Source organism: Drosophila santomea, chromosome 3R (assembly GCF_016746245.2).
Source record: "Drosophila santomea strain STO CAGO 1482 chromosome 3R, Prin_Dsan_1.1, whole genome shotgun sequence".
NCBI classification, from domain to species: domain Eukaryota; kingdom Metazoa; phylum Arthropoda; class Insecta; order Diptera; family Drosophilidae; genus Drosophila; species Drosophila santomea.
In genome coordinates this window covers 1,333,588-1,359,299 of record NC_053019.2, presented here as the reverse complement: position 1 = coordinate 1,359,299, position 25,712 = coordinate 1,333,588, and the positions used below count along the sequence as shown (strand labels likewise).

At 42.6% G+C, this 25,712-nt stretch overlaps 2 protein-coding genes across 8 annotated transcripts; both read left to right on the top strand.

The window, feature by feature from the left end:
• Positions 1–195: 195 nt before the first annotated feature.
• Positions 196–3,792, top strand: LOC120450903 (checkpoint protein HUS1). Its single transcript, XM_039634152.1, has 2 exons — positions 196–322; positions 2,849–3,792. Exon 2 carries the CDS (start codon positions 2,864–2,866, stop codon positions 3,698–3,700), a length of 837 nt encoding a protein of 278 aa, XP_039490086.1. The 5' UTR covers positions 196–322; positions 2,849–2,863; the 3' UTR covers positions 3,701–3,792.
• LOC120450898 (E3 ubiquitin-protein ligase TRIP12) lies at positions 196–24,886 on the top strand. 7 transcript variants are annotated; one of them, XM_039634143.2, is made up of 12 exons: positions 196–322; positions 10,167–10,942; positions 11,344–12,339; positions 14,919–15,413; positions 16,105–16,188; positions 17,025–18,838; positions 18,907–20,011; positions 20,099–21,081; positions 21,196–23,025; positions 23,087–23,275; positions 23,383–23,584; positions 23,706–24,886. In XM_039634143.2, the coding sequence occupies exons 2-12, from the start codon at positions 10,429–10,431 to the stop codon at positions 24,164–24,166; spliced, it is 8,673 nt and encodes a 2,890-aa protein (XP_039490077.1). In that variant the 5' UTR covers positions 196–322; positions 10,167–10,428; the 3' UTR covers positions 24,167–24,886. The 7 variants fall into 7 exon arrangements, with proteins under 7 accessions (XP_039490077.1, XP_039490076.1, XP_039490075.1 ...); XM_039634142.2 differs by having other exon boundaries at positions 16,102–16,188; XM_039634141.2 differs by having other exon boundaries at positions 14,319–15,413.
• The last annotated feature ends 826 nt before the right edge of the window (positions 24,887–25,712 follow it).

The window sequence follows — 25,712 nt, the reverse complement described above, 5'->3', positions numbered from 1 at the left end:
AACATAATAAATTCCATTATATTCGGTTTATTAATTTGCATAATCACCTCTAGATATCGCTTGCAAGCCATCGGCGCACTGTGGCGGAGATAACGGAAAACCCCAAATGCATCGGTCACAATTAAATAAACTAATCGTTTCACACGATAAGCATTCCTCATCGGTACCAATTCTCGATGTCGATAGTCGATTCGATAACGCCTTAGGAGTTAACATTGCAAGCCGCGGTCACACTGGTGTGCATTGTTTTCCGTCGCGTGTGAAAACTGCCGAGTGTGTAAAAACTGCAGATTAATTGAAAACTTCTGCAATTGGTTGAAAGGTAAGTGCGACTGCTGTGAACTACAATGAAAATAAGAAGCTTTGCAATGGCGGGGCTAGAGCGATTCGAAGAAGTAATTTGACCACTTTTTTTTTGGGGCTCCGAGCTCAGACGAGATACACATGAGCACACATACACACACTTACGTTTCAAATAAGCACCAGCGAGACGGAAAACAAAATGTCGACCGTTTGCATTTTCCTGTATTACTTTTTTCACCGATCTGCCTATCAAATTCTCGGAAAAGCGTGGTTAGGTTGTGTTTTAACTATTATAAGTTTCCAATTGAGTGACAGCTGGGTTTAAGTTCCCTGAGTTCTGAGGGCAGTCTCGCGATATTGATTTTTACAATGGCTGCCGAGTAGTGTCATTAATTTTTACGGAAAGTGCACAGAAAAGCTTATATCCGCTGAGTGCATAGGGTATTATAATTCAACTTGAATGGTTTTCCAAATAGTTGATAAACATAATCAGAGAATGGTTGCCCAAATCAAGTATCATTGCTTTTTATGTATTATATCCACCGATGAGTGCGCGTGTGTGTCTATTCTATTCTAAATGCCATTTTCTTTTAATGGTTAAGAGGGCGGGGGAAGAGCACATCTTGCTAAGTTTTACTTTCTCTTTTATTTATGCTGCAAGCTTCAGCGGGGTATGCTCCATCTACATGCTAGCGTGTGTGTGTCTGAGTTAATAAGTGAGACTGCAAAGCAATCACGTTTCTTATTCTCAGCATTTTTATTTTCTGATTAATTGTTAGCCTCTCTTCAGCGCTTTATGTTCTTTCCTCCCTCTTCCAGCATTTGTTTTAATTTTAAATATTTAATTGTATATACATAGATATGAATGTATGCATGTGCACATTTTAATGGCGGAAAGGTTTCAGCAATCCATTAACATCATGTAATGGAAGCAAACTTCTAGATATGTAGCCTTTATTCTTACTCTTCTTTGTGAAATTTGCTTTGCTGCTGTGACTTCATAGGTAAATTTTACAGAACAGAAATAAACAGCTGTTTGCCAAGTGGGCACCCCTGTCATGCGAGCTAGAGTTGTCATGTCATGAAATAGGTCTTTGTATAGTAATAAAAAAAAAGAAATAAACCGGGAGAACTCAGTTACGTAACTTTTCTAAATTTAGGGATTCTTAATATCAAAAAGTATGTATACTAACTTTGACAACTAATAAAGCAACTAATACAACCAACGTTTATTGTAAAAAAATTAAAAATAGTACCAGATAATTTCTTGAAGAGTTCTAAAAAGCAAAAGGAAAATGTAGAGGCTAAGCGCTCTACCCGCTGCGATGCTGGTAAAATTCTTGTTCTTCACTGAGCATACTGCCATGCATAAAAGTTTGAGCTTGTTTTTATTATCAACTGCAATAAAGCGGGTGCTAGGCCAACCTTGAAGGTTGATTAAACTGCAAAGGGAAATATATTGACTGCCTAGACGGGCTATAATTTGATTTCCGCTGCCGGAACCCCGTGAGCCACCGCTGGAGCCGCCCGTACACTTGAGCCGTACGAATCCTCGTCTGCAGTTTGATGACTTTGTGTGCAAGGAGAACGAGGCAGTTTTTGTATCTGGCAGCGTGCTTTATTTTGTCGAGCTCCGTTTCATTTTGCCTGCTCTTTGCCCACCAACAAAAATACAAATAAATAAATGAAAAGAAGAGCCAAAACACAATTCTGAACTCACTCTGCTCTTTGTTTTCCTGGCTCTTCTTTCTCTTTCCCATTCCCCGTTTTCGTCACTCGCCTTCTTACTCACTTCTGTATGTGTGCGGTGGAGTGTGCTGTGTGTGTGTGGGTTCGCTGGCGTCCGCATGTTTGTGCGCCTTTGTACATTGAACTCAAAAATTCGAACTCGAGAACGAAAGAAAGGACTGAGAAAGAGTGTAGAAAAAGTCGGGGACCCGACCCACTCGGTCCCTCTTGTGCCCTGGTCCACACACTTTATTAACCTCCCGGATAATGGGTCCGAAATCTCGCATTCGTCGTCTGAATCTCGTCCCAGAACACTTCAATAAGTTTGGTTTCGTCCATCTCAAGCTGACCTAAAATGTTAGGAGAGTAGAACGAAAAATGATTTCGATCATGGAAATACATAATGCACCCTTTAACATTTTATCGATAAAGCAATGTTTAAGTTCTTCTGATTGTGTTGTCTCAAATAGGATTTACTATTGCTAATAAATGGTTGAATAGATGAAATATTGAGCTTGGGAAGCTCCTCATCACAAATCGATTTTTTAATAAAACAAAACGTTGCAATGAGCACTTTGCATTATTACATTTTTAACGATTTAGGGATTCTACAGTCAGTGGATAACCCAGATTTTAGTCTCAAAACTATCGATATTTTGATATTGAAAACCAATTTGTGTGTCTTATATTTAGCCAATGGGAACCCTAAGGAATCGTTACATAGATTTTGGTGCGTTATTAGTTTTTGGTAGCCCGTCCTGACCTTTTTTTGTTCTCTTTTCTCGCTTTACTTCCCGATCCTTACGATCTTGAACAGTTCTTTGCTAACAAGATGAAGTTCCGCGCACTGATGCAAGATCCGCTGTACATGAAAGAATTCCAGGCTATTGTGGCCACTTTGACCAAGTTGGCGAAAGATTGCGTGATGATTCTGGGCTCTCGACAGATGCATTTTATCGTGAACGAGGATCAGAGCTCCTCTGCATCGCCCTTGGTTTGGGCAGGAATAGCAGCCAAGGAGTATTTTCCGGAGTATCGCATGGAGTCTGCTCACCCGGATCAGGAGTACATAGTTCTAGACATGTCTTCGGCGAATCTCGGAAGAGCTTTATCTGTGCTTCGTGGCGGAGGCGTTAACAGCTGCAAATTAAAGCTGCAAAGGATTCAGTTTCCGTGCATTTCGGTAATTGCTTCGGTGCTTACATCGTCTTCAACAGAAGCCCGTGAAGTGGTGCACGATGTTCCAGTGACTATAATTCCGGGCAGCGATTGGTCTGCCTACGTGTTACCAAGTGTTCCGAATTCGCAGTTGGCCTTAGGGCTCCCAAGCCTAAGATTGCTTAAAAGTCTTATTGACAAGCTAAAGAATATATCACCCAGCCTCGAGTTTCAGGCCAACTTGGACGGAGAGCTCAATGTCATAGCTACCTCTGAAATGTCCACTGTGACTAGCCGATTTCAGAAATTACTAATTCGAACTGTGGCTGGATACGAGCAGGAAGCGTCCTGCTCCGTGGATTCAAGAAAAGCCTCAGCCTTCTTCGGAGCACTGCAACTCCCTCACGAGGAACTAACCATTGGGATTGACCGTGAGCACTCCATCCATTTGCAAATCGATGTTCGACAAGATGTTGTTTTGCACTCTGTTCTGCCAGCTGTTTGTATATAAAAAGTTCTGGTTAGCTAAGATTTAATAAATGCGAATTGATGTATTGCCGTGTAATAAAATTTCTTCAATACAAAATTCGTTCCCAGAAGAAATCGTCGATGTTATAGTCGAGTTCCCCGACTATCTAATACCCGCTACTTAGCTAGTGGAAGTGCGAAAGAGAAATTTCCGCACTGACAGTTTTTGGCGGTTTGTGGGCGTTAGAGTGGGCGTGGCAAAAAGATTTTTACAAATCAATAGAAATGTAAAAGACAAATAAAAAAAAATGAAAAAGAAACCAAACCTTTTTCAAAGAGCGTTGCAGCTTTGGGCGATTTGTGGGCGGGGCAAATAGCTTTTCGGCAAATTGCTAGAAATTTACATGACTAATAAAAAAATGAAAAAATATCAAAACATTTTTCAAAAGTGTGGGCGTGAGTTAACTGGAGTCTGCATGCTAATCTCAACTTTCTAGCTTTTATACTTCTTGAGATCTCGACGTTCATACAGACGGACATAGCTAGATCGACTGGACTGTCCGTTTGATTAAAATTTTGTTTGGAGCATTTCTTTCCTTGTCGTGCATTAAATTTTTCTCGGGCGAAACGATAAATGATGCTTTGGACTGTAGAATCACTCAGCGAAACAATTTCTGCAATTTTCCTCCGCGAGTGTCCATTTAAAAAATGTTTTAATACAAGCTCTCGCTGTTCTGTTGTACGTGAACCCATATTGCCAAACGATTTTTTTTGCACGATCTTTTGCAAAGGAGGACTGTACAAAATCAAACATTGTGCAGTCATGTTGCGAGCATAGGGACGGCACGGAAAAAGTCCGCTTCTTTGTAAAGTAACGGAACGTTGCAAAGTTTTAAAGCAGCTGGTTCAAATAAGCTGTTGCATTGTTTTGAGGTACATTTTTATTATTATTTCTTAAAAAACTACTACTACCAAAGTAATTAAAAATAAAAAAAAGTTAGTAAATAATATCTTGAAACATACAAGTAATATGTTGCGTTTTAATTTATTGATAAAATTTTTAGTTCAGCTTTTAAAGATCGTTGAAGTTTCAGATAGACGCTGGTTGAAATAAGCTGTGAGCCACTGTATATACTTTATATGGTCGGAATCTCTTCGTTCTGCCTGTAAAATACTTTTCAAAGGTTCTAGAATATCCTTATACTCTGAAATTTAATGCCTAATGATATTAAAAAGGAATTTGTCCACTAAAAATTTAAATCGCAGGTCATAAGCACTGCTATTTCAGTAAACACAGCTGTATATTTTTGTGTTCAATGTTTGTCTAAACGATATCGGGTCTTATCGGTGAACGAAAGTTGGGGTGGCTCTTTTTGTCTTTGCTTTCCGCTGCCTGTCCCAAATTCGTCAGCAGCCGTGGCCTCATTACACGTCTTCTCTCCGATGCTCTCAGTTTTACTTGCTCAGCTACACTGCACTTGCATGGGTGTGTGTGTGTGTATATGGCCGAGAGAGCGTGTGTATTTATTGTATTTATTATCTTTCGTTACTGGTTTTTAATTTTATTTTAAAAAGATGCACATGCAAACAACTGCAATGGACCTAATTGTGATTCCACTCCATATGGTTCACTTGTAAAAAAGTAAACATATAGGCAAAATATATTTTGCATTATATTATCGAACAAAAAATCCGCATATTTGGTCTTCTTTTGTTCGCTTTTGTGGTTTTCCTCTTTGCTTCGTTTTTCGTACGTAGATGACGTATGTGCATATGTATGTACATACATACATATATGGATCGAGGAGGTCAGCTGAGTGCTTTAGGTAAAGCGAGCTACCCTATTAGAGTTGTAATTGTAACTATTTTCTCCCCTCGCCGTTCTCAAGCACACAATCAGCTGATCGCATTTAGGGAGAGGAATAAAGGTTCATAAAAGCAATGAGCATCACTCAATTTAACATAGGCACTCGGCCATTTTGAGTAGAAGCAAATAACGAATTTAAATGTACTTGTTTATTCTTGTGTTTACATCAATTAGGATAGCATAATCACACACATGCAAGGTGTTGGGCTAAAACAAAGCCAGTAAGAGAGAGGGAGAGCGGTTTGTTGACCTCATTCTTGATGGTTGAGTGACCTGTTTTTGAGGAGTTTGAGTGATTTGTTCCCAGTGCGGTCAAACCAGGTGGTTTGATTTTAATTGTTTATCACAACTGCATTATGGCTTCTTTATGTTTCACAAAAACTCTTTTCTAGGCACTAACAATATTAATATTGGTTTGAGAGCACTTGTGCTCTTACACTCAAGCAACTCTTTCACTCATTCCGTCTCAGTCGCCATTTTTCGCCGAACGCTGACTTTCGGACGTTGCTGGTTGTGTTCCATTCGTGTGTTGGATTTGAGTGCGTGCACAGCTGAAAGGTACAACGAAAACGGCTGTATTTTCTATATACTCGGGGCCATTGGTACATACAAAACTGAAAAGGTGCTGCTGTTTATATAATTCCGAATATTATCAAGCTGCGTTGAACCAAAATTGAAAGAAATCGAATTTCTCGGTGGTCAGGGCATGCAAATCGACCAAATTGTGAATGCATTATGTATTGCTCATCGCTTTGATTTTGTTATATTGTTGTACATACTAAGACTCATCTGTTCTTCACCTCCGTCTTTCTTCATAAGCTTTTGTGTGTGTGTACGTCGTCATGCGCTTGCCGTCGTTCTCTCTCTTTCGCGCACATACAGCGCAGCGTGCTCCCTTTTGCGTGTTTCTTTTCTTTTTGTCCTATTCCTCAATCCTCAATCGACTTTTCATTTTTTAGTCGGATTCAAATCTCTCATAGCCCACGAAATTGAGTCGAATAAAATACAGAATATACAGTTAACCGAACAATTTTTCACTTCCGATTTCGCCGTGGAAAGTGCTTCGAAGTGGTATGTACATACATATAACTGTATATAGAAGCCGTGAACATGTGCACATATGTAAGGCGTTGTGTAAAGTCTGAAAATGTGTAATAATTTACTCGATCTAAAGTTTCCCCCCTTCTGGCACCAATGCTTTTTGCTGACCTTGCCTCTAAAAACTTAAGTTTTTCCATGGGCTAACAAACCTTCAACATTAAAATGTTGCATGTCTAGTTCCACCCAACACCCACTCGATAGGGTTGCCAAGCGGCGTGCTATTGCGTTCTTGTATCCGTTTATTCGTTATACTACGTAATTTTTACATTGTTGGATTCAACGGAGAACGGGGTAAGACAGTGCGAAAAATTAGTCTTTATCTATATATATCTATAAGGCCCAACAAAATTTGATTCCACTTCTGATTACTTTCGTTGGCCAATTACCTCGCACACTCAACTGTGCGTAGGCAGCTTTCGTAACATGTTAGAAAGAGACAAAAATAAATGTCGACCTGACGCGGAAACGGAAAATGGGGAATACAGAAAACTTGCTAGGGCAACACTATTGGGACCAGCTTAAAAATGCCCTCAACTGCTTCTTTTCAACGATATTTAAATAAAGTTACAAACAATGCCAACATCACAGCACGAACAATGCATTACGAACAGGGGAAATTAAGAAGGGTCAAAAGAGGGGAGGGAGAGCAATGCTAACGCAGCCACATAAGCACATAGGTTGTTATTAATTATGTTCGAGCCAGGGTTGTCATAATGGCGTCTATGCTGTCCCAATTTGTTACAAATTAAAGTTTATTTTTACTTCGATACCTAGATGGAACGTGCTTTCATAATTTATATAATTTAATTGACTAGATTTTGGAGCAAGGTGTTTGGATTTAGTAATGGCGCCATTTGCATTAGGGAACTAAAGTTTTACACAAACTATGTAAATACATATACATACATATGTGTATCTTAGAAGATAAGTGTGTTGAATATTTATAGAAAATGTATTTAAATGTGTTAATACTCGTGAATAATGGGGATGCTTAAAGTAATTTTCACTGCATAAAGGTTGTTGAGTCTGCTCTGCTCCCTCACCGTTTCACGTTTTTAACTTTTTATAAAAAAGCAAAAACAACCGATGGCAGCAACCACATAGCAATCGCCATATGTTGAAGCTGCCACACGCAAAGCAAAGCGCTTGACACACACAGGCACAGAACACTCACACATCCACACTTGTGCATGAAGGCGCTGCCATTTGTGGCCTCGCTTATTATTTTTCTCGTCTGCGCTTTTCGGTGTGAAAAACTTGTGGGTCGGGGATACGAGTAGATACTAATAAATGTAGATAGATTGTATTTTCTGGGTTGGGTGTTTGGAACGAACACACGGACCGCCTATAGTCCGTGTGACACACGTAGGCACTTGCCGATTTGGTACGATTTATACATACGTACATAGGCATGTAGATGCAAGACTAACGATCCTAAACGATTTCAACCTGTGGTTTTTCTGAAAATCACTGATCTAAAAAGAAGAGATATGAAAATGGAGTCTGAGAAGTAAATTCGTGAACAGAAATATAAGGTCCCAGTTTGCATTGCTATAAATTAATCACAGTATAACTTAAATAGACAAATTTTGTCTATTGAAATGAAATTTTTGTTTTTTTTTTTATCAAACTCAAGCCACCGACGTCGTCGATGGCCTTGAACTGAATTTGTTGTATTTGTATTTAAACAAAAATTTGTTTGCCTGCTGGGTCACTATGGCAAATGTTTGACGATTCATTTGAATGATTCGTTACTTTATCGTGTTTGCTTGTCAAATTTGAGCAGAGCCGTCAATATGCAAGTTGTAAGAGGAAGCATATAATAAAAGGGCAATAGTCTTGAAACTACGCACTATTTTGTGTGCAAAAGCGGTCTGTAAACGCAGTTGCCGAGTACCATTATGTGCTCAAAAAGGGCGCAGAAGGGACGAATCTCAAATCTCATTTTTTTGTTGGTTGGGGTAGAAGCAGAAAGTTTGTGCTTTGCTCGATTGCTTCCATTCCATCTTCTTCGAAACAAGCATGGCAACTCACGCACACATGCTCGCAGAACTTGTTTCTCGCTCGCACACACATAGGAAGAAGAGGCAGATAGCCAACTCACACATGCACGGACATGCTTGACATTACGAAAGACAGAACATAAACAAAACGGCCGAGAACAGCTGATTAATACAGCTGTGCTCGAGTGAGTGCGCCAGCGTTCATCTTTCCACTCATAACATTCCCTCTCCGTCTGCTCTCGGTCTCTCTTTTTTACTTTCTGCCTCGCTCGCGTGCACGTGTTGGGGGCTGCTAACAAACAGCTGTTAACTTATTTACTGTTTTTATATGCGGACAAATGCTCAAGAGTGTTTCCGAGTTGTATGTATCTTTTCAAAGGTGGTGGTAAATTCTCCATTGTTCACTTTTGGTGCGTAGTTTCTATTGCCCTTCTGTGGTGGCAACATGGAAATTTCCTTTTTAAGATTAATATTAAAAATTAGGGAGTTGTGATTCTAAAATATTTTATTATTTTATTTTATTTTTTTATTTTTGTTTAAATATAAGACTGAAACAAAAAATACCTTAAGAAAAATTGTTCTTTGTGTTATCTTAGGAGTGCAGAAGTATTGTATATACTTGCTTTTATACAAGACTTACGTACAATTTAAACATTTTCGAAAACGTATATGTTATTGTAATGTACAAACAGTATTACCTAAATATACCCCCTTGTTTCAACCCCACAAAAATCTTTAACAATCACCCCTAGCTTGTTGAGTAAAAAGTTTTCGAAAAGATTGACTGAAATATACACCCCAGCGACATTTAATTATCCTGCTGGTCGCAGTATAGAAGTATGTATAAGTTGTAGTTAAATTGGTATTTTTTAACTAGCTAAAGCCATATTTGGCACCACTCAAGCTGTGGCATTTTTGTATTGTCTGCTTCTGCTACTACCTGTCCTGAAACGCAGGGCCTTTGTTCATCTGACTTTCAGCAATGTCCGTTCGCTCTCTCGTTTCTCTCTATTTTTACCCCTGATTTAAGTCAAGCCAGTTTTTCCAAACCACTTGAGGCCTCCAAGTGCCATGTTTCGTGTTCCTCTTATCCCTTGTGCGTTTTTGGTACTGCTACTTCTCGATTCCAGTCCCTCTCCCCTATCCGGGCATTTCCCACATATCTCCCGAATTGTTAGAAGTTTCAGAATTTCCTGTCTACTCCGCGGTTACCAACTAGTCTGGGATAAGGCATTAGCTGATTCCGTGTCTCCTCTGTGGCTCTTTTTTAAAAGCCACGTCTTCTGATTCCCAGCCATTTTGTGCTATTAGTCAGTCCAGATCGGTCTAATGTATAATGGATTCATCTGTTAACCAGTTTACATTTTTCATTGCAAAAACAAATTATTTTCGACCGAAATTTTGTGTTGGGGTCGATTTTTATTATCCTAGCACTTTGCATTTCTGTCTTTTCAGTGCAACGTGACCGTGAAGTGCGTTGGATTTTGCTATTTTCTTTTTCTTGTTATAACCTCTGCATTTTACCTTCTTTATTGCAGCACCACCAATCTGTTAAACGAAGCTCGCGCAAGGGAAGCAGCAAGGAAAACTGTAGTGAATTGAAAGAGGAAAAATCAGTGCTTATTCAATAGTGTTGTTAATGAGAAAACGACAGCGAATTAAATTTAAAGCTGTTTAGAGACTATTACCATCCATTAGTTAACGGACCGATTACGAGCAAACATTTCGAGATCAATATTCCATTATTGGTTGTGTTGGCATGTTAAGTGTGTTCGATGCCGGTGCGGTTAAGTGTCGTCTATGGCCGAATCCGTTAAAAGTCAATCGCTCTCTGCATTGACGGAGGGGCAGCACGACGACGGTGGTTCAACAGCAACATCAGTGACATTGGCTGATAAAACCAGTGGGACCAACACCACAAGTTCAACCAATCACTCGTCCCACAGGCGACGCAACAACCACACAAGCAGCAACAGCACCAAGAGCCACCACAAAAACAAGAGACGCAACACACCGGCTGCATTAGCAGGCCCTGCTGTTAGCTCCTCCATTGACGTGGTAGCCGCCTCCTCGACTGCATCTGCAACATCCAGCCGTCGATCCCGTAGTCAAGGCCGCCACTCCGCAGCAGCCCGCAGCAGCAAGGATTCACAAAGCTCCAAGCGCTCTTTGGGGGCCATCCGTTCCCCATCTTCGCCAGCATTCAACTCCACCCCGGTCGTGAGTGATCCATTGCTATCTCCCGGCAGTCGTAAGCGCCAGCTTAACCAGCACAACTGCGGCAGCAACAAAGCTAGCATCAGTAGCCACCAATGTGAGTTGTATAAACTTTTCTTATCAGCCAAGAGATTTAGCGGCAAGTCCGTTCTATTAGTTCTTGCTATATCCATAAATAAATCAAATAAATAAATGATCAAAGGCATATTAACTCAAAGTAGTTCTACCATTTTCATATATATATTTAAAACATTTGACATTTAATGCTACAACGTATGGTTTTTGATTAGCAAGGAAATAAAAAACAATTTTCGTAAAAACTTTTTTTCTTTTCTAAATTTATCAAAGTGTATTTGTTTATTTGTCTAAATTTTAAAAACAGGCAATCGCTTCCCTTTTCTCTATCGGTTAAAAAGCTTCAGAATAAAACAAATATTTATTAACCCTTCGATCGAATTGAAGTGCTAATCCGAAATTCATCTTCAATGCCTTTTTCAGTGGCGCCCGGTGGAGATCAACTGGTGGAGCTTTGCTCGCCCCTTAAAAAACGCCGCTTGCAGCAGACGTTGGGATCCGGAATAGGCGAAGAAGCGGCAGAAATTAGCTTAGCTGCATCAAGCTTTGACCAGACTCCTCGTCAGGCATCCGGAGACTGTGTTGCACAGCGCACTCGATCTAAGACCGTTTCCCCGGAGGAGTTGCCAAGCACAAGCAGTGCTGCGGCAGCACGCCATCACCAAATTCGAGCAAGTGCCAGTTCTACCAACTTTCCGGGCAGCCATAGAAACAAGCAAAAGACCAGTATTGGAGGATCCTTAGCTGTGGTCGAGACCACTCCGCACAGAGGAACAGCAGCTCCTCGCGCCGGACGGAGCGGTAACCTGCTGAACTACTACCGAAAAACGCGCAAGGCTAGCCACACGCGCTCCTCCCATAAGTCAGAAAAGCAGGCAATACAATCGGAGAACACGACGGCCAACAGGAACGAATCAGTCGGATCCGGATCCAATAGCAAGTCAGGTGTGATACACAAGAACAGGAAGAACCTGCGTCACTCACAACAGTATCTTCTGGACACAGAGGGTGCAAAAGTAGATCGGGCTGGTGCTGAAAGTGAAGGTCAACAGCAGCATTTGGAGCACGTAAATCTAGACGTTAACGACCATCTTTCGACCCTTGAAGCTGGTCTTAATCAATCAGAGGTATCAGGAATCCACAAAAAGAGTCAATTAGAGGCGGAGCGCCAGCCCTTGGAGTTGGGCGAAGACGACGAGGAGGACGTCGAGGAAGAGGAAGAAGAGGAGGAAGAGGAGGTGGGCTTCTACGGGATTGTAAACTCTGCGAGCTCTTCATACGAGGAAGACGCACAAATCGTTGCCGAGGAAGACGAGATCACAACGGAGGAGGACGTTGACGACGAGGAAGACGACGACATCGAGGAAGAAGACCTCTCGGAGAGCGAATTCGCCCAGCAACTGATTGGGGAACTTGGTGGTGAGTTTCTTCGGATTTCTTAGTTAGCGAATAACATCCCTTTTTAATTTATTCGTATTTTGTGTAATGTCCTTTATTACGTTATATATAGACGTTAAGTTTGTTTGTTTGTATATTAAATGTGGTGTAGCTTTTTTCTTTATAACCACTTGTAAAAATATCACCATAATGAGTATACAGTTTCTATATTAACATTTATTAAACCCCAATATTGGGTATGCTTTCCACTAACATAGGTGAATTTACATACGTACATTTATATTTATTTCAACCCAAAAGGTTATAAAGGCTAATAGTTTTTCTATTTAAACTGAATCTTCAAAGTCCTGATTAGAGCGTTTTTAAGCTTAATTTGAATAAGTACGCCTACAAAAACTTGTAGATACCTTCTAGGTGTAATGATATATATTTTTGAGTAGCCAAAGTGAATTGCACTTTCTCATAAAGCTGTCGACAAAATGTGATTTTTATTGTCTTGCTGCGGATTTGTTTATCAGTAGCGAGAATACGCATACTTATATACATTAAAGAAGCATTCATTTTACGAAGAGCCATCGCCTTGTCGTTATTTCCCAATGCCTACTAAAGTGTTTTTGTGATTTTGATAAAAGGCGAGCTGTTCGAAATGCCAACGCACTCAAATATGCCAGCGACAAACGATCGACCCGGCAGTTAAAATTCGTATACTGTGCCGTGTGGAACAGAAATATACTCGTACATGTATACCGTATGTATGTATACAGTGTATGTGTGGCAAAATGAGCTGATTATAAAATTTCATTTATTTGAGTACCCTACTATCAGCTTCTTTCCCTGCTTTGCATGTATATCTATAACTTTCTAACTTAAGGTCCAAAGAAAGCTTTAATTCAGGGAAAGTGTTTAGAACTTCGGCTGTGCTGTCGCCTGTGGCCACCTTGCCATCAACACCATTACCATATTCATTTAGCCCTGCCTTTTACCCATCACAGAGAGTCATTCATTTAATTTGTTTAATATAATTTACGCTTATATATCTGAGCGTAATGAAACGCCCACATTATTTTAACTGATATGTGAATTATTTTGTAAATGTGCTACGATTGGCCTCATTTCTTATCTATGCAAGGAACAAACATTTTTTTCTACTGCTTATTTATTTACATCGGCCACAGAAATACAACACCTTTAACCTTCACGAAAAAAATATTTATTTTGCACGTTTTTGTTGCAAATGTATTTTCTTTGAATTTAATTAGTCACAAAATTGATCGTTTTAATCTAATCGAATGTAATGTGATTAAATATAAAACTTCTTCTAATATGATTTTTGAGTAAAAGCATACCTAAATTGCTGATGCTTATGTTGTTGATGATGATGATGTTGTTGTTTTTGTGTAAAAACAATAAACCGATGTGAAAATGCAAAAGGATTGTGGTGCCAGCAAAGGCGCAGAAAAGAGAGAGAGGGAGTTAAGAGGAGAGTAAGCCAGCGGCAGCAACAGCAACCACAAAGTGCAGCATAAACATTAATGAAAGGGGAATTAATTAATCCAACAGGAAATGAGAAATCAAGAACTACGAGAACACGGACGGGTGCGTGTGTGTGCGTGTGCTTAGATTAGTGTGAGGGATCAGCAGTATCTGCAACATCAGAGGCGACAGCAGCAACATCATCATTGTCAGCGACAGAAGGTCGTTCAGTCTCCTCTCCTGATTTCCCTTGCCTTTGCCCTTAGAACGCCAAACACACACTGCGCTCAAAATAATATCTTACACATTACATTAAACAATGAAAAAGAACCAGTTAACTAACTCAAGTAGTGTAGCTGCAAGAAAATAACAAGTCTCATAAAGATTAAAAAATATCAAAAATAAAGCTGTTAACTGTTGTTTCCCCATACTCTCTCTCTCTCTCTCTCTCCCTCTCCCTCTCTCTCTTCCAACCCCCAAACCTATTCTATCTAAACACAAACCTCACTCACACTTGACTCCTGAAGGAGAGCAACAACCCCATCGTGCCACCAGCAACCTGAAAAAATCCAAGAACAACACACCGGCGCTAGCAAGCAATATTAAGGAGACAACAACAGCAACAACGTCGTCCGGCTATCAGCAACGTGCCGCCCCCCATGGACAGGGGGCGGGGACAGGCGCTGGAGGGGGCGGGCCGCGTGCCACGCGCAGCAGCAACAGCAGCTCCAGCAACAACGTTGTTGACTACAGCATTATGCCGCACCTCACATCGGCCACAACAACCACATCATATGCCTTGACACCGCAGCACCAACAACAACCGCCACAACCTCCGTCGCATCAGCAACAACAACAAGTACACCAACAACAGCCACCTCAATTGCTGCCCACACATCAGTTTGCACACTTGTCGTCCTTTGTGACTCCGACAGCAGCGGCAGCAGCAGCAGCAGCGGCCCACTATCCCCCAGCTTCTGCTGCTGCCGCTTACTTTGCACAGCAGCAACACCATCAGCATCAACATCAGCAACACGTGCAGCAGGCGCAGCCACCGCAGACGCACTATTACCATAGTTCAGTGGCTGTGTTGCATCAACCTCCACCGCACCATTTTACCTCCACAGGAGCAGGACCACCGCCAGCACTCTTTCAGCAGCAGCCACCCCCGCAGCTTACCCGCTACACGCCAACAACAGCTACAACAGCGGCTACGTTTGTGCCCCCGCAGCAGCAACAGGTTGTCTACAACCAGCAGCAACACTCCTCACTGCGACGCAGTTCACGTAGCAAGACGGGTTCTTGTGTGAGTTCGGCAGCGGCAGCACAGCAGCAGCACCACCAGCAGCAACATAGCACCGCTGCTGCTGCTGTACAGGCGCAATTGCTGCCACCGCCTGGTACCTACCAATACCAACAGGTGGGCGGCAATACCGTTGTAGTTGCCGTGCGTCATCAGCAACAGCAGCAGCAGCAACAGCAGCAATTGGCTTTACATCACCAGCAACAGCAGCGTGCCACGCTCGTGCAGCCCGGATTCTTGTTTAGCTATCGCAGCAATCACCCACAACAACAACCAGCGCAGCAACTAAACCAGGGCCCCAAAGTGCCGCATAGCAGTGGTAAGAAGATGAAGGAAGAGGAAGAGCAAAATAAGGATGAAAGGACAAGAGACCGCAAGCAAATCAAAATCCAGGGGCCTCAATCATTATTCATAATAGGGTTTGAAGCAAAAGAGAACTTTAAACGGGTGTGCAGGCAACAGAACCATTAAAAAAACAGAATACGGGAAGAGATAGTTGGGCGCTTTCGTCTCAAAAGGAAATGTTAGCACACACACGCTCTATAGGAATAAGGTTAATTGTGGTCCGCTTAAGACAGAGGTCTTTTATGATTGTCACTGTCCAGAGAAGACTTTCTATAGGGATTTCACAAACAGTAGTAGTATAGTAATAACAAGAAGTATTTTTATATGGAAATCAAAACGACCCTGAACGTGAGTACTCTACAAATTGTCGGCCATTGGTTATTCTCTTTATTATTGGTGCTGGTCGTAGTTTAGGTGTTAATATAACCCATACTGCACTAGAAAAAAACAAACTACACACCTAAAAATACTCCACCTCCCATTCATCTTTCTTCGTCCCTCGCTCGCTCATTCCTGCGTTGCTTTGCTCGCGGTGTCTGCCGAATAATTGCCATAACTGAACTGAACCAAAATAATAGAAAACTTAACTTTGTTTTGCTCTGTTTTCTCTCTACCCCCCGCTCTCTGCATTCGTCTTGGCCTCCGTCTCGTTGTCTGATTAGCAGCTTCGGATGCTTTAACATATAGTTTGATGGCACAACAACCGCCAAGTGGACCGCCGCATGCAGGTGGACAGCAAATCACGCCAGGTAAACGTAAAACTCAATCGATCATACTCGCACCAATTCCAATTTATCCACATACACATTTAGCCTTGCATTGATTTTATTTTAACCCGCGTCAACCACCCAAAGGCACTTCAGGTGGCAGCACATATTTTTTGTTCTTTTACCCAATACTTGACCTTTTTCCATCCTTGACCTTTTACTTTAGATTTGCTTTATTTAGATTTGCTGATATTTTGATTTAGTTTTTGTTACATGTGTACCTGAAAATGTATTACCAACCATTACCAACCATATTTCCTAGTCTTAGACCTCTTATTATTTATCGCCACTAACTTTTAACAATATAAAGGAATGATATCTATATTTCTAAGCGTTAATATATTATTCGAAAAAAATAAATCCTTGTAAATATCATTTTAACAATGAAATTCCAATAGATCCAGTCATAGGCTAGCAAATCAGTTGAGAAAACATTCGCGACCATATAAAGTATATATGTACATTCTTTATCGGTCATCAGCCGAGTATATAATAACAACGTCCGTATGTCCGTATCTACGCAAATTAATCCCTGTTTTAAAGCTATCTGCTTGCTACTTAACTCGCAGATATATTTAAGCAAACAACTTAACGAAATACTTACTTTTACTTTAAAATTTTTAATATTTTATACGTTTTCAAGTTTTTAAACATTTTTTTGATTCGTCTAAGCTTTTATTGTCAAGTCTGCTTTTCTTTTTGACTGTTTCTATGTGTTTACTTAATCATTCAATCGCTGAATTAATTGTCTTGAAAAACTATGCCGAATTATAATATTGATGATGGGTTTTGTGACATTCTTCGTGATGCTGCTCTAGGTGCAAACTCTGCAAATCTAAGCATTGTAGCGGCCGCTCTGAGTGCCGCTCGTGACGTCGGTGGAGGAACCGGCGGAGGAGGATCAGCGGGAGGCGTAACACCAGCTACTGGAGCATCGGCTTCATCAGTAGGAAACACCAGCGCCGTGGGCGCGTCGAGCAGCAGCAACAATAGTGCCGGCCAAGCAGCCAGCAACAGCAACAATGTGACTGCAACTGGATCGGGGTCGGCTCCTGGCGGAGGACCCTCAAATATCGGTACGACCAGTCATGGCAGTGGATCAGGGGGAGCTGCGGCCGTCGATTCGGAGAGCGATGACAGCGAGGTTGGTCGACTACAGGCTTTGCTCGAAGCTCGCGGACTGCCGCCTCATTTATTCGGGGCCCTTGGCCCAAGGATGACACACATTCTCCACCGAACCATTGGTAACAGCAGCAGTTCCAAGGCCAATCAACTTCTGCAAGGCTTACAATCACACGACGAATCCCAGCAGCTGCAGGCTGCCATTGAAATGTGTCAGATGCTGGTGATGGGCAATGAGGACACCCTTGCCGGTTTTCCAATCAAGCAGGTGGTACCTGCTCTAATACAACTCCTTCGTATGGAGCACAACTTTGATATCATGAACAATGCTTGTAGGGCATTGGCATATATGCTAGAAGCTTTGCCCCGCTCCTCAGGCACCGTGGTGGAAGCGGTTCCAGTCTTTCTAGAGAAACTTCAGGTTATCCAATGCATGGATGTGGCTGAGCAAAGTTTATCAGCTTTGGAGATTCTGTCACGGCGTCACAACAAGGCCATCCTGCAGGCAAATGGAATTTCGGCCTGTCTCACCTATTTGGACTTCTTTTCGATTGTGGCCCAGCGGGCAGCTCTGGCGATTGCAGCTAATTGCTGTCTTAACATGCATCCGGAGGAATTCCACTTTGTAGCTGAAAGTTTGCCTTTACTAGCGCGCTTGCTTTCCCAGCAGGATAAGAAATGTGTTGAAAGCGTTTGCTCCGCATTCTGTCGTCTAGTGGAGAGTTTCCAGCACGACAGTCAGCGCTTACAGCAAATCGCTACTCCGGACTTGTTGAAAAACTGTCAGCAATTACTGCTGGTAACACCAGCCATCCTGAATACAGGAACTTTTACAGCCGTGGTTCGGATGCTAAGTCTGATGTGTTGCAGCTGTCCAGACTTGGCAATTTCTTTGCTAAGGAACGATATAGCGGCCACCCTGCTTTATTTGCTCACCGGAAATGCAGAGCCGGCTGCTGCCAGTGCTACCCACGTGGAGCTGATCTCACGCTCGCCTTCAGAGCTGTACGAACTTACCTGCCTCATTGGGGAGTTAATGCCGCGCCTACCCTTGGATGGGATCTTCTCTGTGGACTCACTGCTGGACAGACCCACGCTTAATACCCAGGATCAGGTGCATTGGCAATGGCGCGATGATCGCGGCTCCTGGCATAACTATTCTACAATTGATTCGCGCCTTATTGAGGCCGCCAACCAGAGCAGCGAGGACGAGATAAGCCTGAGCACCTTTGGACGCACCTACACTGTTGATTTTCATGCAATGCAGCAGATTAATGAGGACACGGGCACAACACGACCCGTTCAGCGTCGTCTTAACCATAACTACGTTGCTCCCATGTCTGCGGGCCAGGATTTGACTACAACAGTGTCCTCGGGAGGAGCTTCCACGTCCGCTGCAGCTGCAGCAGCGTCCTCCAACAACAACAATAATAATCCACTAGGCAATAGTGTCAACCTCAATCAAGCAAAGCGCCGTTCATCTCTGGATGCTAGAATTGCATGTCTTAAGGTAAGGAATTATTCATATGGAACTATCTTGAGTTTATTCTAACGATTTTATCTTATGGGTTTTTGTAGGAGGAGCGGGGTCTGGCTGCGGACTTTATCAAACACATCTTTAACGTTCTGTACGAAGTCTACAGCTCTTCTGCCGGACCAAATGTGCGTTACAAGTGCCTACGCGCCCTTCTTCGGATGGTATACTATGCCACGCCAGAGTTGCTACGTCAGGTGCTCAAGTATCAGTTGGTCTCTAGCCACATTGCTGGCATGTTGGGTAGCAATGATTTGCGCATAGTGGTAGGAGCTCTTCAAATGGCTGAAATCTTAATGCGCCAACTTCCTGATGTCTTCGGCACGCACTTTCGTCGTGAGGGAGTTATCTACCAGTTTACTCAGCTGACTGATCCAAACAATCCGATATGCGCGACTTCCTCGCCGAAGCCGCTTAGCACAACCGCAACGTCCACCTCAGTTGCAAGCGGATCACAATCGGCTCCTGCCTCCGCCAACAGCCTGCAAGTAAATCCATTTTTCATGGATAGCGGTCCGGGTGTGTCGAGTGCTTCCACGACTCCCAGCAGTAGCAAGCATCAATCGTACAGCGTGAAGAGCTTCTCGCATGCCATGAACGCCCTTACCGCCAGCGCCAAAAGTACTCCTACTGGAGCGTTAGACGCCACAAGCTCATCTACCACAGCTGGTGGTTATAATTACAGCAGCTCGGCACCGTCGTCTTCCACCGGAGCACCACCTGCCTTCTTTGTGGCCCAGCAGGGGGATCCACGCCAGTACGTGCACTTTCAGCAACCGGCAGTTCCTCCACCACCATCGCAGTTGGATTTGTTACCAACTGGAGTTCAGCAACAAGCGCAGCAGGTGCCTCAGGTGATCTATCAGCCACAGCATCAACAGCCTGCACAATTAGCACTGGCCTCCACCAGCAGTGCCGCTGCCTCGGCCTCCTCGTCTTCGTCCTCCTCGTCCTCGGCATCTGCGCTGCAGCACAAGATGACGGACATGCTAAAGCGAAAAGCTCCTCCGAAGCGCAAATCGCAAAGCAGTGGCAGGGCAAAATCTAGACAAGAAGATGCAGCAGTCGCACAAGCGGGATCTGGAGCAGGTGGAGCCCCTCCTTCGTCAGCCAGTTCAGCTATGCATGAACTTCTCAGCCGTGCTACAAGTAAGTATATTTTCTATTCGTAGGATAGACAAATAGGGTTTTATAAATACTTATCCTCTGGTCTACCCAATCCTCTTGCTATTCCAGGTCTTGGTAGCGGCAACGGGGGCAGGAGTACGCCCAGTTCGGGAGGTGGTTCTGGAAGCTCCAAGTCCCGCTTTAACGCCGGAAACTCGTCCAATGCAGGATCGAGCAAATCTTCGTTCCTGGCTTCGCTCAATCCAGCTCGCTGGGGCCGTCAGACTACCCATCATCATCATCACCAGCAGTCTCAGCAGCAGCACCACGGACTTTCTAAAGATTCCGGCCACTCTAACTCAACTGGTTCCGGCTCCGGAGCTGGTTTGGCTTACACGGTGAGCCAACCTGGCGCTGGTACTGGAGCCGGAGGGCTGAACGCCGCAGCCGTTGCGGCGAGTATCAGCAAGAGTATATCCCACGCCAACCTCCTAGCGGCGGCCAACAGGGAAAGGGCGCGTCAGTGGGTCCGCGAACAGGCTGTAGATTTTGTAAAGCGTTACACTGAGCAGGAGGCCAGAAGGAGCAAGGCTGCTTTAGAGAGTGGCACCATTCAGAGCGAGACTAGTGGAGTGGGATTATCGTCGACGGGCATCACTCTATTGTCCACAGCGGGCAGTACCAATGTCCTGGAGCGTTTGTCCAGCATTCTGTTTAAGCTTAACGGAAGCTACCACGACTGCTTAGATGCTCTCCTCGAATTGAAGACTATCCTATTGGAGAGTGACATCTCTCCATTCGAGGTAAATCATTCGGGCCTGATCAAAGCCATGCTTAACTATATGACTAGCGAGACTGGATTGGTTGATCGCGATGCACGCCTACGCAGCTTTATGCACGTATTTGCTGGCCTTCCATTAGAGCCTTTGCTTCAGAACGTCGGTCAGATGCCAAATATTGAGCCGATAGCGTTCGGAGCTTTTGTGGCCAAGTTAAATGGTTGTGTCACGCAACTGGAACAGTTCCCCGTTAAGGTACACGACTTTCCTGCCGGCCCTGGAGGAAGGTCCAATCAGAGTGCTTTGCGTTTCTTTAACACCCATCAGCTAAAGGTTAGTATGGGACAATTTATAGTAATTACATATATCTTTGCAATGACATTGGTAGTTGTAAATGTAAAACTAAAAAAAAAGTATGATTTCTAAACAAAATAATTTTTTCCTTAGTGCAATCTGCAACGTCATCCGCAGTGCAGTAATCTACGTCAGTGGAAAGGCGGCACTGTAAAGATCGACCCCTTGGCTATGGTCCAGGCCATCGAGCGTTACTTGGTGGTGCGCGGCTATGGCGGCATCCGTGCAGACTCCGACGACGACAGTGAAGAGGATATGGATGACAATGTGGCAGCAGTGGTGATGACCCAGGCGGGCTTCAGACACAAGCTGCAGTTTACGATCGGGGATCACGTGTTGCCGTATAACATGACGGTCTATCAGGCGGTCAAGCAGTTCTCGCCGCTGGTCAGTGAACAGCCTGAGACCGACAACGAGTCCGAGACTCTTTTAGGAAACGCCACTATATGGGTTCAGCAGCATACTATTTACTATCGTCCTGTGGAGGAGGATATGTCTTCGGGAACAGCTGCGGGAGCAGCATCCAGCAGCGGTTTGGGTAGCAGTGGCGTGCAAAAGCAACAAAGTACTTCAAGCTCCGCTTCCAGCTGTGGAAATGCTACCTCCTCGTGCTCCTCATCTTCAGGAGTTACAAGCGGTGGCGGGTCTACAAAGAAGGCTCATAAATCTAGCAGCAAGTTCATGCGCAAGAAGACTGAACTATGGCACGAAGGAATAGCTCCTGGAGTAATTTCAGCTCTAAAGCCTTTCCTTAGCAACTCTCTTCCAGCTGATGTGGTGACGGTACAAGACGCCTCATTAGATGCATTGTGTATGCTACGAGTTATCCATGCTCTAAATCGTCACTGGGAGCATCTCTACGGTTGTGTGGTGCGCCAAAACATTATCTCCCAGGCGGAGTTTATACATCCTAAAATCATGGCCAAGGCGAATCGCCAACTGCAGGATCCGCTTGTCATCATGACAGGCAATCTACCACAGTGGCTTCCCCAGATAGGCATGGCCTGTCCATTCCTTTTCCCCTTCGAGACTCGTCACCTGCTTTTCTACGCCACCAGCTTTGATCGTGATCGCGCTCTTCAGCGTCTGTTGGACACTACGCCGGATCTTAATGCAGCGGAGTCTTCAGAAAGAGTAGCTCCTCGCCTTGATCGCCGCAAGCGAGCAATTTCCAGGACAGAGATACTTAAGCAGGCAGAGCACATCTTACAGGACTTTGGGCACTCGAAGGCATTGTTAGAAATTCAGTACGAGAATGAGGTGGGAACTGGTCTGGGACCTACACTGGAATTCTACGCATTGGTTTCTGCGGAGCTGCAACGTACTGATCTTGGGCTGTGGAATGGCAGTGATAGCTACAAACAGAACTCTGTAACCATTGTAGACGTAGTCAAGTCCAACAGCACTGTGCTACACATCGAGGATGCTCTTGAGGCAACCACCATGGACCAGAACCCCCCAGCATCAGGAGCGTCGCTTGTGAGCAGCACCACTACTACAACCACAACCACCGCACAGCAACACCAGCATCCACCCACCCGCGCTAGTAGCCGTTCGCACGTCTTACGTAGCGGAGCAGGCCAACAGTCGGTGGAGCACAGCTCCTCTAGCCCCGGCGCCAATGAGAATGCTTTAAATATGATTATAGCACAGCAATTTAGTGATATTAATTCTCCTAACCCAGTAGCAATGGAAAATCCTATCAGCACCACTATCGCATCAACGGTTGTAGAGCAGAACACCAATACAAATAACTCTAGCATTACCACGGCTACAACCACGACGAGTTATGTGCATGCGGTGCATGGCCTGTTCCCTTTGCCTCTCGGTAAATCTTCGAAGCTTCCACAAATGACCAAGGCCAAGGCCAAATTCAAGTTTCTGGGAAAGTTCATGGCAAAGGCAGTGATGGACAGTCGCATGGTAGGATAATTTTGCAAAAAAAAATTAATTCAGTTTGATTGACATTTTTATAATGTTTTAGTTGGATTTGCCTTTTTCTTTGCCATTCTATCGCTGGTTAGTCAGCGAAGAGCATTCAATTGGCTTGGCCGATCTTATGCGTGTGGCCCCAGAGGTCCAAAACACTCTGGTGCGACTCCAAGATTTGGTTCGCCAGCGGGAGTACATTCTATCCGATCCAAACATCGATGCCATGGAAAAGACTGAAAAGGTAAGTTATTTTTTTACCAAATAAAAAATACAACATTTAAGTTAATTTTAGTCCGTTTTAAGTATATTGCGTAAATTTACTTATCTATTTATATATTTTTTTTTTAGATTGAACAGCTAGACTTGGATGGCTGCCCAATCGCAGACCTAGGCTTGGACTTCGTATTGCCCGGACATGCCAATATAGAGTTGTGTCGAGGAGGTCGTGACACACCTGTTACTGTCCACAACCTTCACCAATACATCTCCCTGGTCACATACTGGTTTCTTATCGAGGGTGTCCAGAAACAGTTTGAGGCTTTACGTGAAGGTAAGTCGAAGTTCAACACACTAGCAAATTAGCTTATTGACCAATTTTGCAGCTTGTATTTTGTGGCTTTTTCTGTTTGCATCTGGAAAATTACTGACAAAATGTGTACTTTTACCTGCAGGTTTTGATTCCGTTTTTCCAATCCAACGGTTGCGAATGTTCTATCCGGAGGAGTTGGAGTGCGTATTCTGCGGATCGGGCAGCGAGCAACAGCAGTCGCAATGGGAAACGAAAATGCTGCAGGAGAGCTGCCGCACAGATCATGGATTCCACCAGGAATCGGAAGCTATCCAATATCTGTATGAGATCCTGGCCTCTTACAACCGCGACGAACAGCGTGCCTTCTTACAGTTTGTGACTGGATCACCACGCCTTCCGACTGGAGGATTCAAGGCCCTCACACCGCCACTGACAATCGTGCGCAAGACGTTGGATGAGAACCAAAACCCAAACGATTACTTACCGTCTGTGATGACCTGTGTCAACTATCTAAAGTTGCCCGACTACTCCAGTCGTGAGGTGATGCGTCAGAAGCTGAAAGTGGCCGCCAACGAGGGCAGCATGTCATTCCACCTCTCATAAGGAAGTAACGGAACAAAAGCCAGCCACATCGGAAACTCCAAAAAATAAACATGGAATATATTAATACGGATATACTCCGAGCACTACACAGCTTCTGCAGCATGTATTAATTGGATTGGTCCTATTTGCATTTTTTCTTTCGAATGTTACTTTCGCCGCGCGCGTTTCCCTAAGCCCCTCAAATTTTTATTTTTGGCAAGCGAGTGTCATGCTAAATTTCAATATGAATATATAATTATAATATATTTTTTATTACCAAGTTTTGCAAAAAAAAAACAAACGGATAACATCGAGAAAGAAACTAATGATGGACCTCTCCCTCAAAATGTTACCTTAAATAAATTGAATAGTAAACATCGATTATTCAATAAATGACCATTTGTCCACCCAACAACGCACAAAGCGGTTAATTGTCGATTAAAGCTTTGCATTCGTTCTAGTTAAATTTGTTTTAGTTTGCTTTTCCAATTCTTATTATTCTCAAGTTAATTCTAATTCCTAATATAATCAAACAAATATTTTATTACGTTTTTTATTTGTTATGTTGATCATATTTCCATGGCGTTTAACTATGAGTTTAATTAATTTGTAAGCATAAAATGTGCATAAACGCTTATTAGAAAGAAACGTGAATGAAACGTGATGAAACATTGGAGGAAGAAATGTTTTACAAATAGCTCCCGATATAAATGATCTAAATAAATTAAAACGCCCACCCTTAAAAGTTACATATAAAGATTTAATATATTTATATCACGTAATTATCTATCTTGCATGTCTAAAAGAAAATTAAATGCTTATTTAGCAAGCTGTGTTACATAAAGAAACAAATGCCATCATTGGGTGTGTGTTTAATTAAAGGATGAGAAATAAATTATCGGAAAGCAGATAAAACGAAGTTTGTGTTTAGTACACATCCCATTTACATATTCTATGCTATTAATATAAAATGATATAATAATATATATAATAAAAGTTATGTAACGTATATATATAAATATATATATCTTTATTTATATATATATATATATATATATATGTATAATATAATAATATATTTCAACTGTAACATTACATAACTTTTATTGTACTTGATGCATACGAAAATGAACAGAATGCTAGTAAATAAATCAAATAAAAATTGTTTAACACCTAAACTGAAAAGCGAAATCGATCTAACATTAAAACTAGAAACAAATATTTGCAGTACTGAAAAACTGATTACAGAGATGTGGTATATATAAATATAACTTTAAATTCATATATATATAAATATAACTTTAAATTCATATATATATAAATATAATTATATTTAACTGAAATCATTGGCTTACGGCGAGATGGTCAAGTTAAAACATAAAACGTTAGAATTAAATTATGAAATAAAAGTAATAACTATGTAGTTACATCAATAAATACATTTGCTCTACAAAAACAACAAAAAAGTAAGACAATTAAGAAGCAAGCAAATAAAAACAAATTATATTAAGTTTATGGTAGCACTTTTTGTTATCGTTGGTGTAGTAAAAGATAAATTACATACATT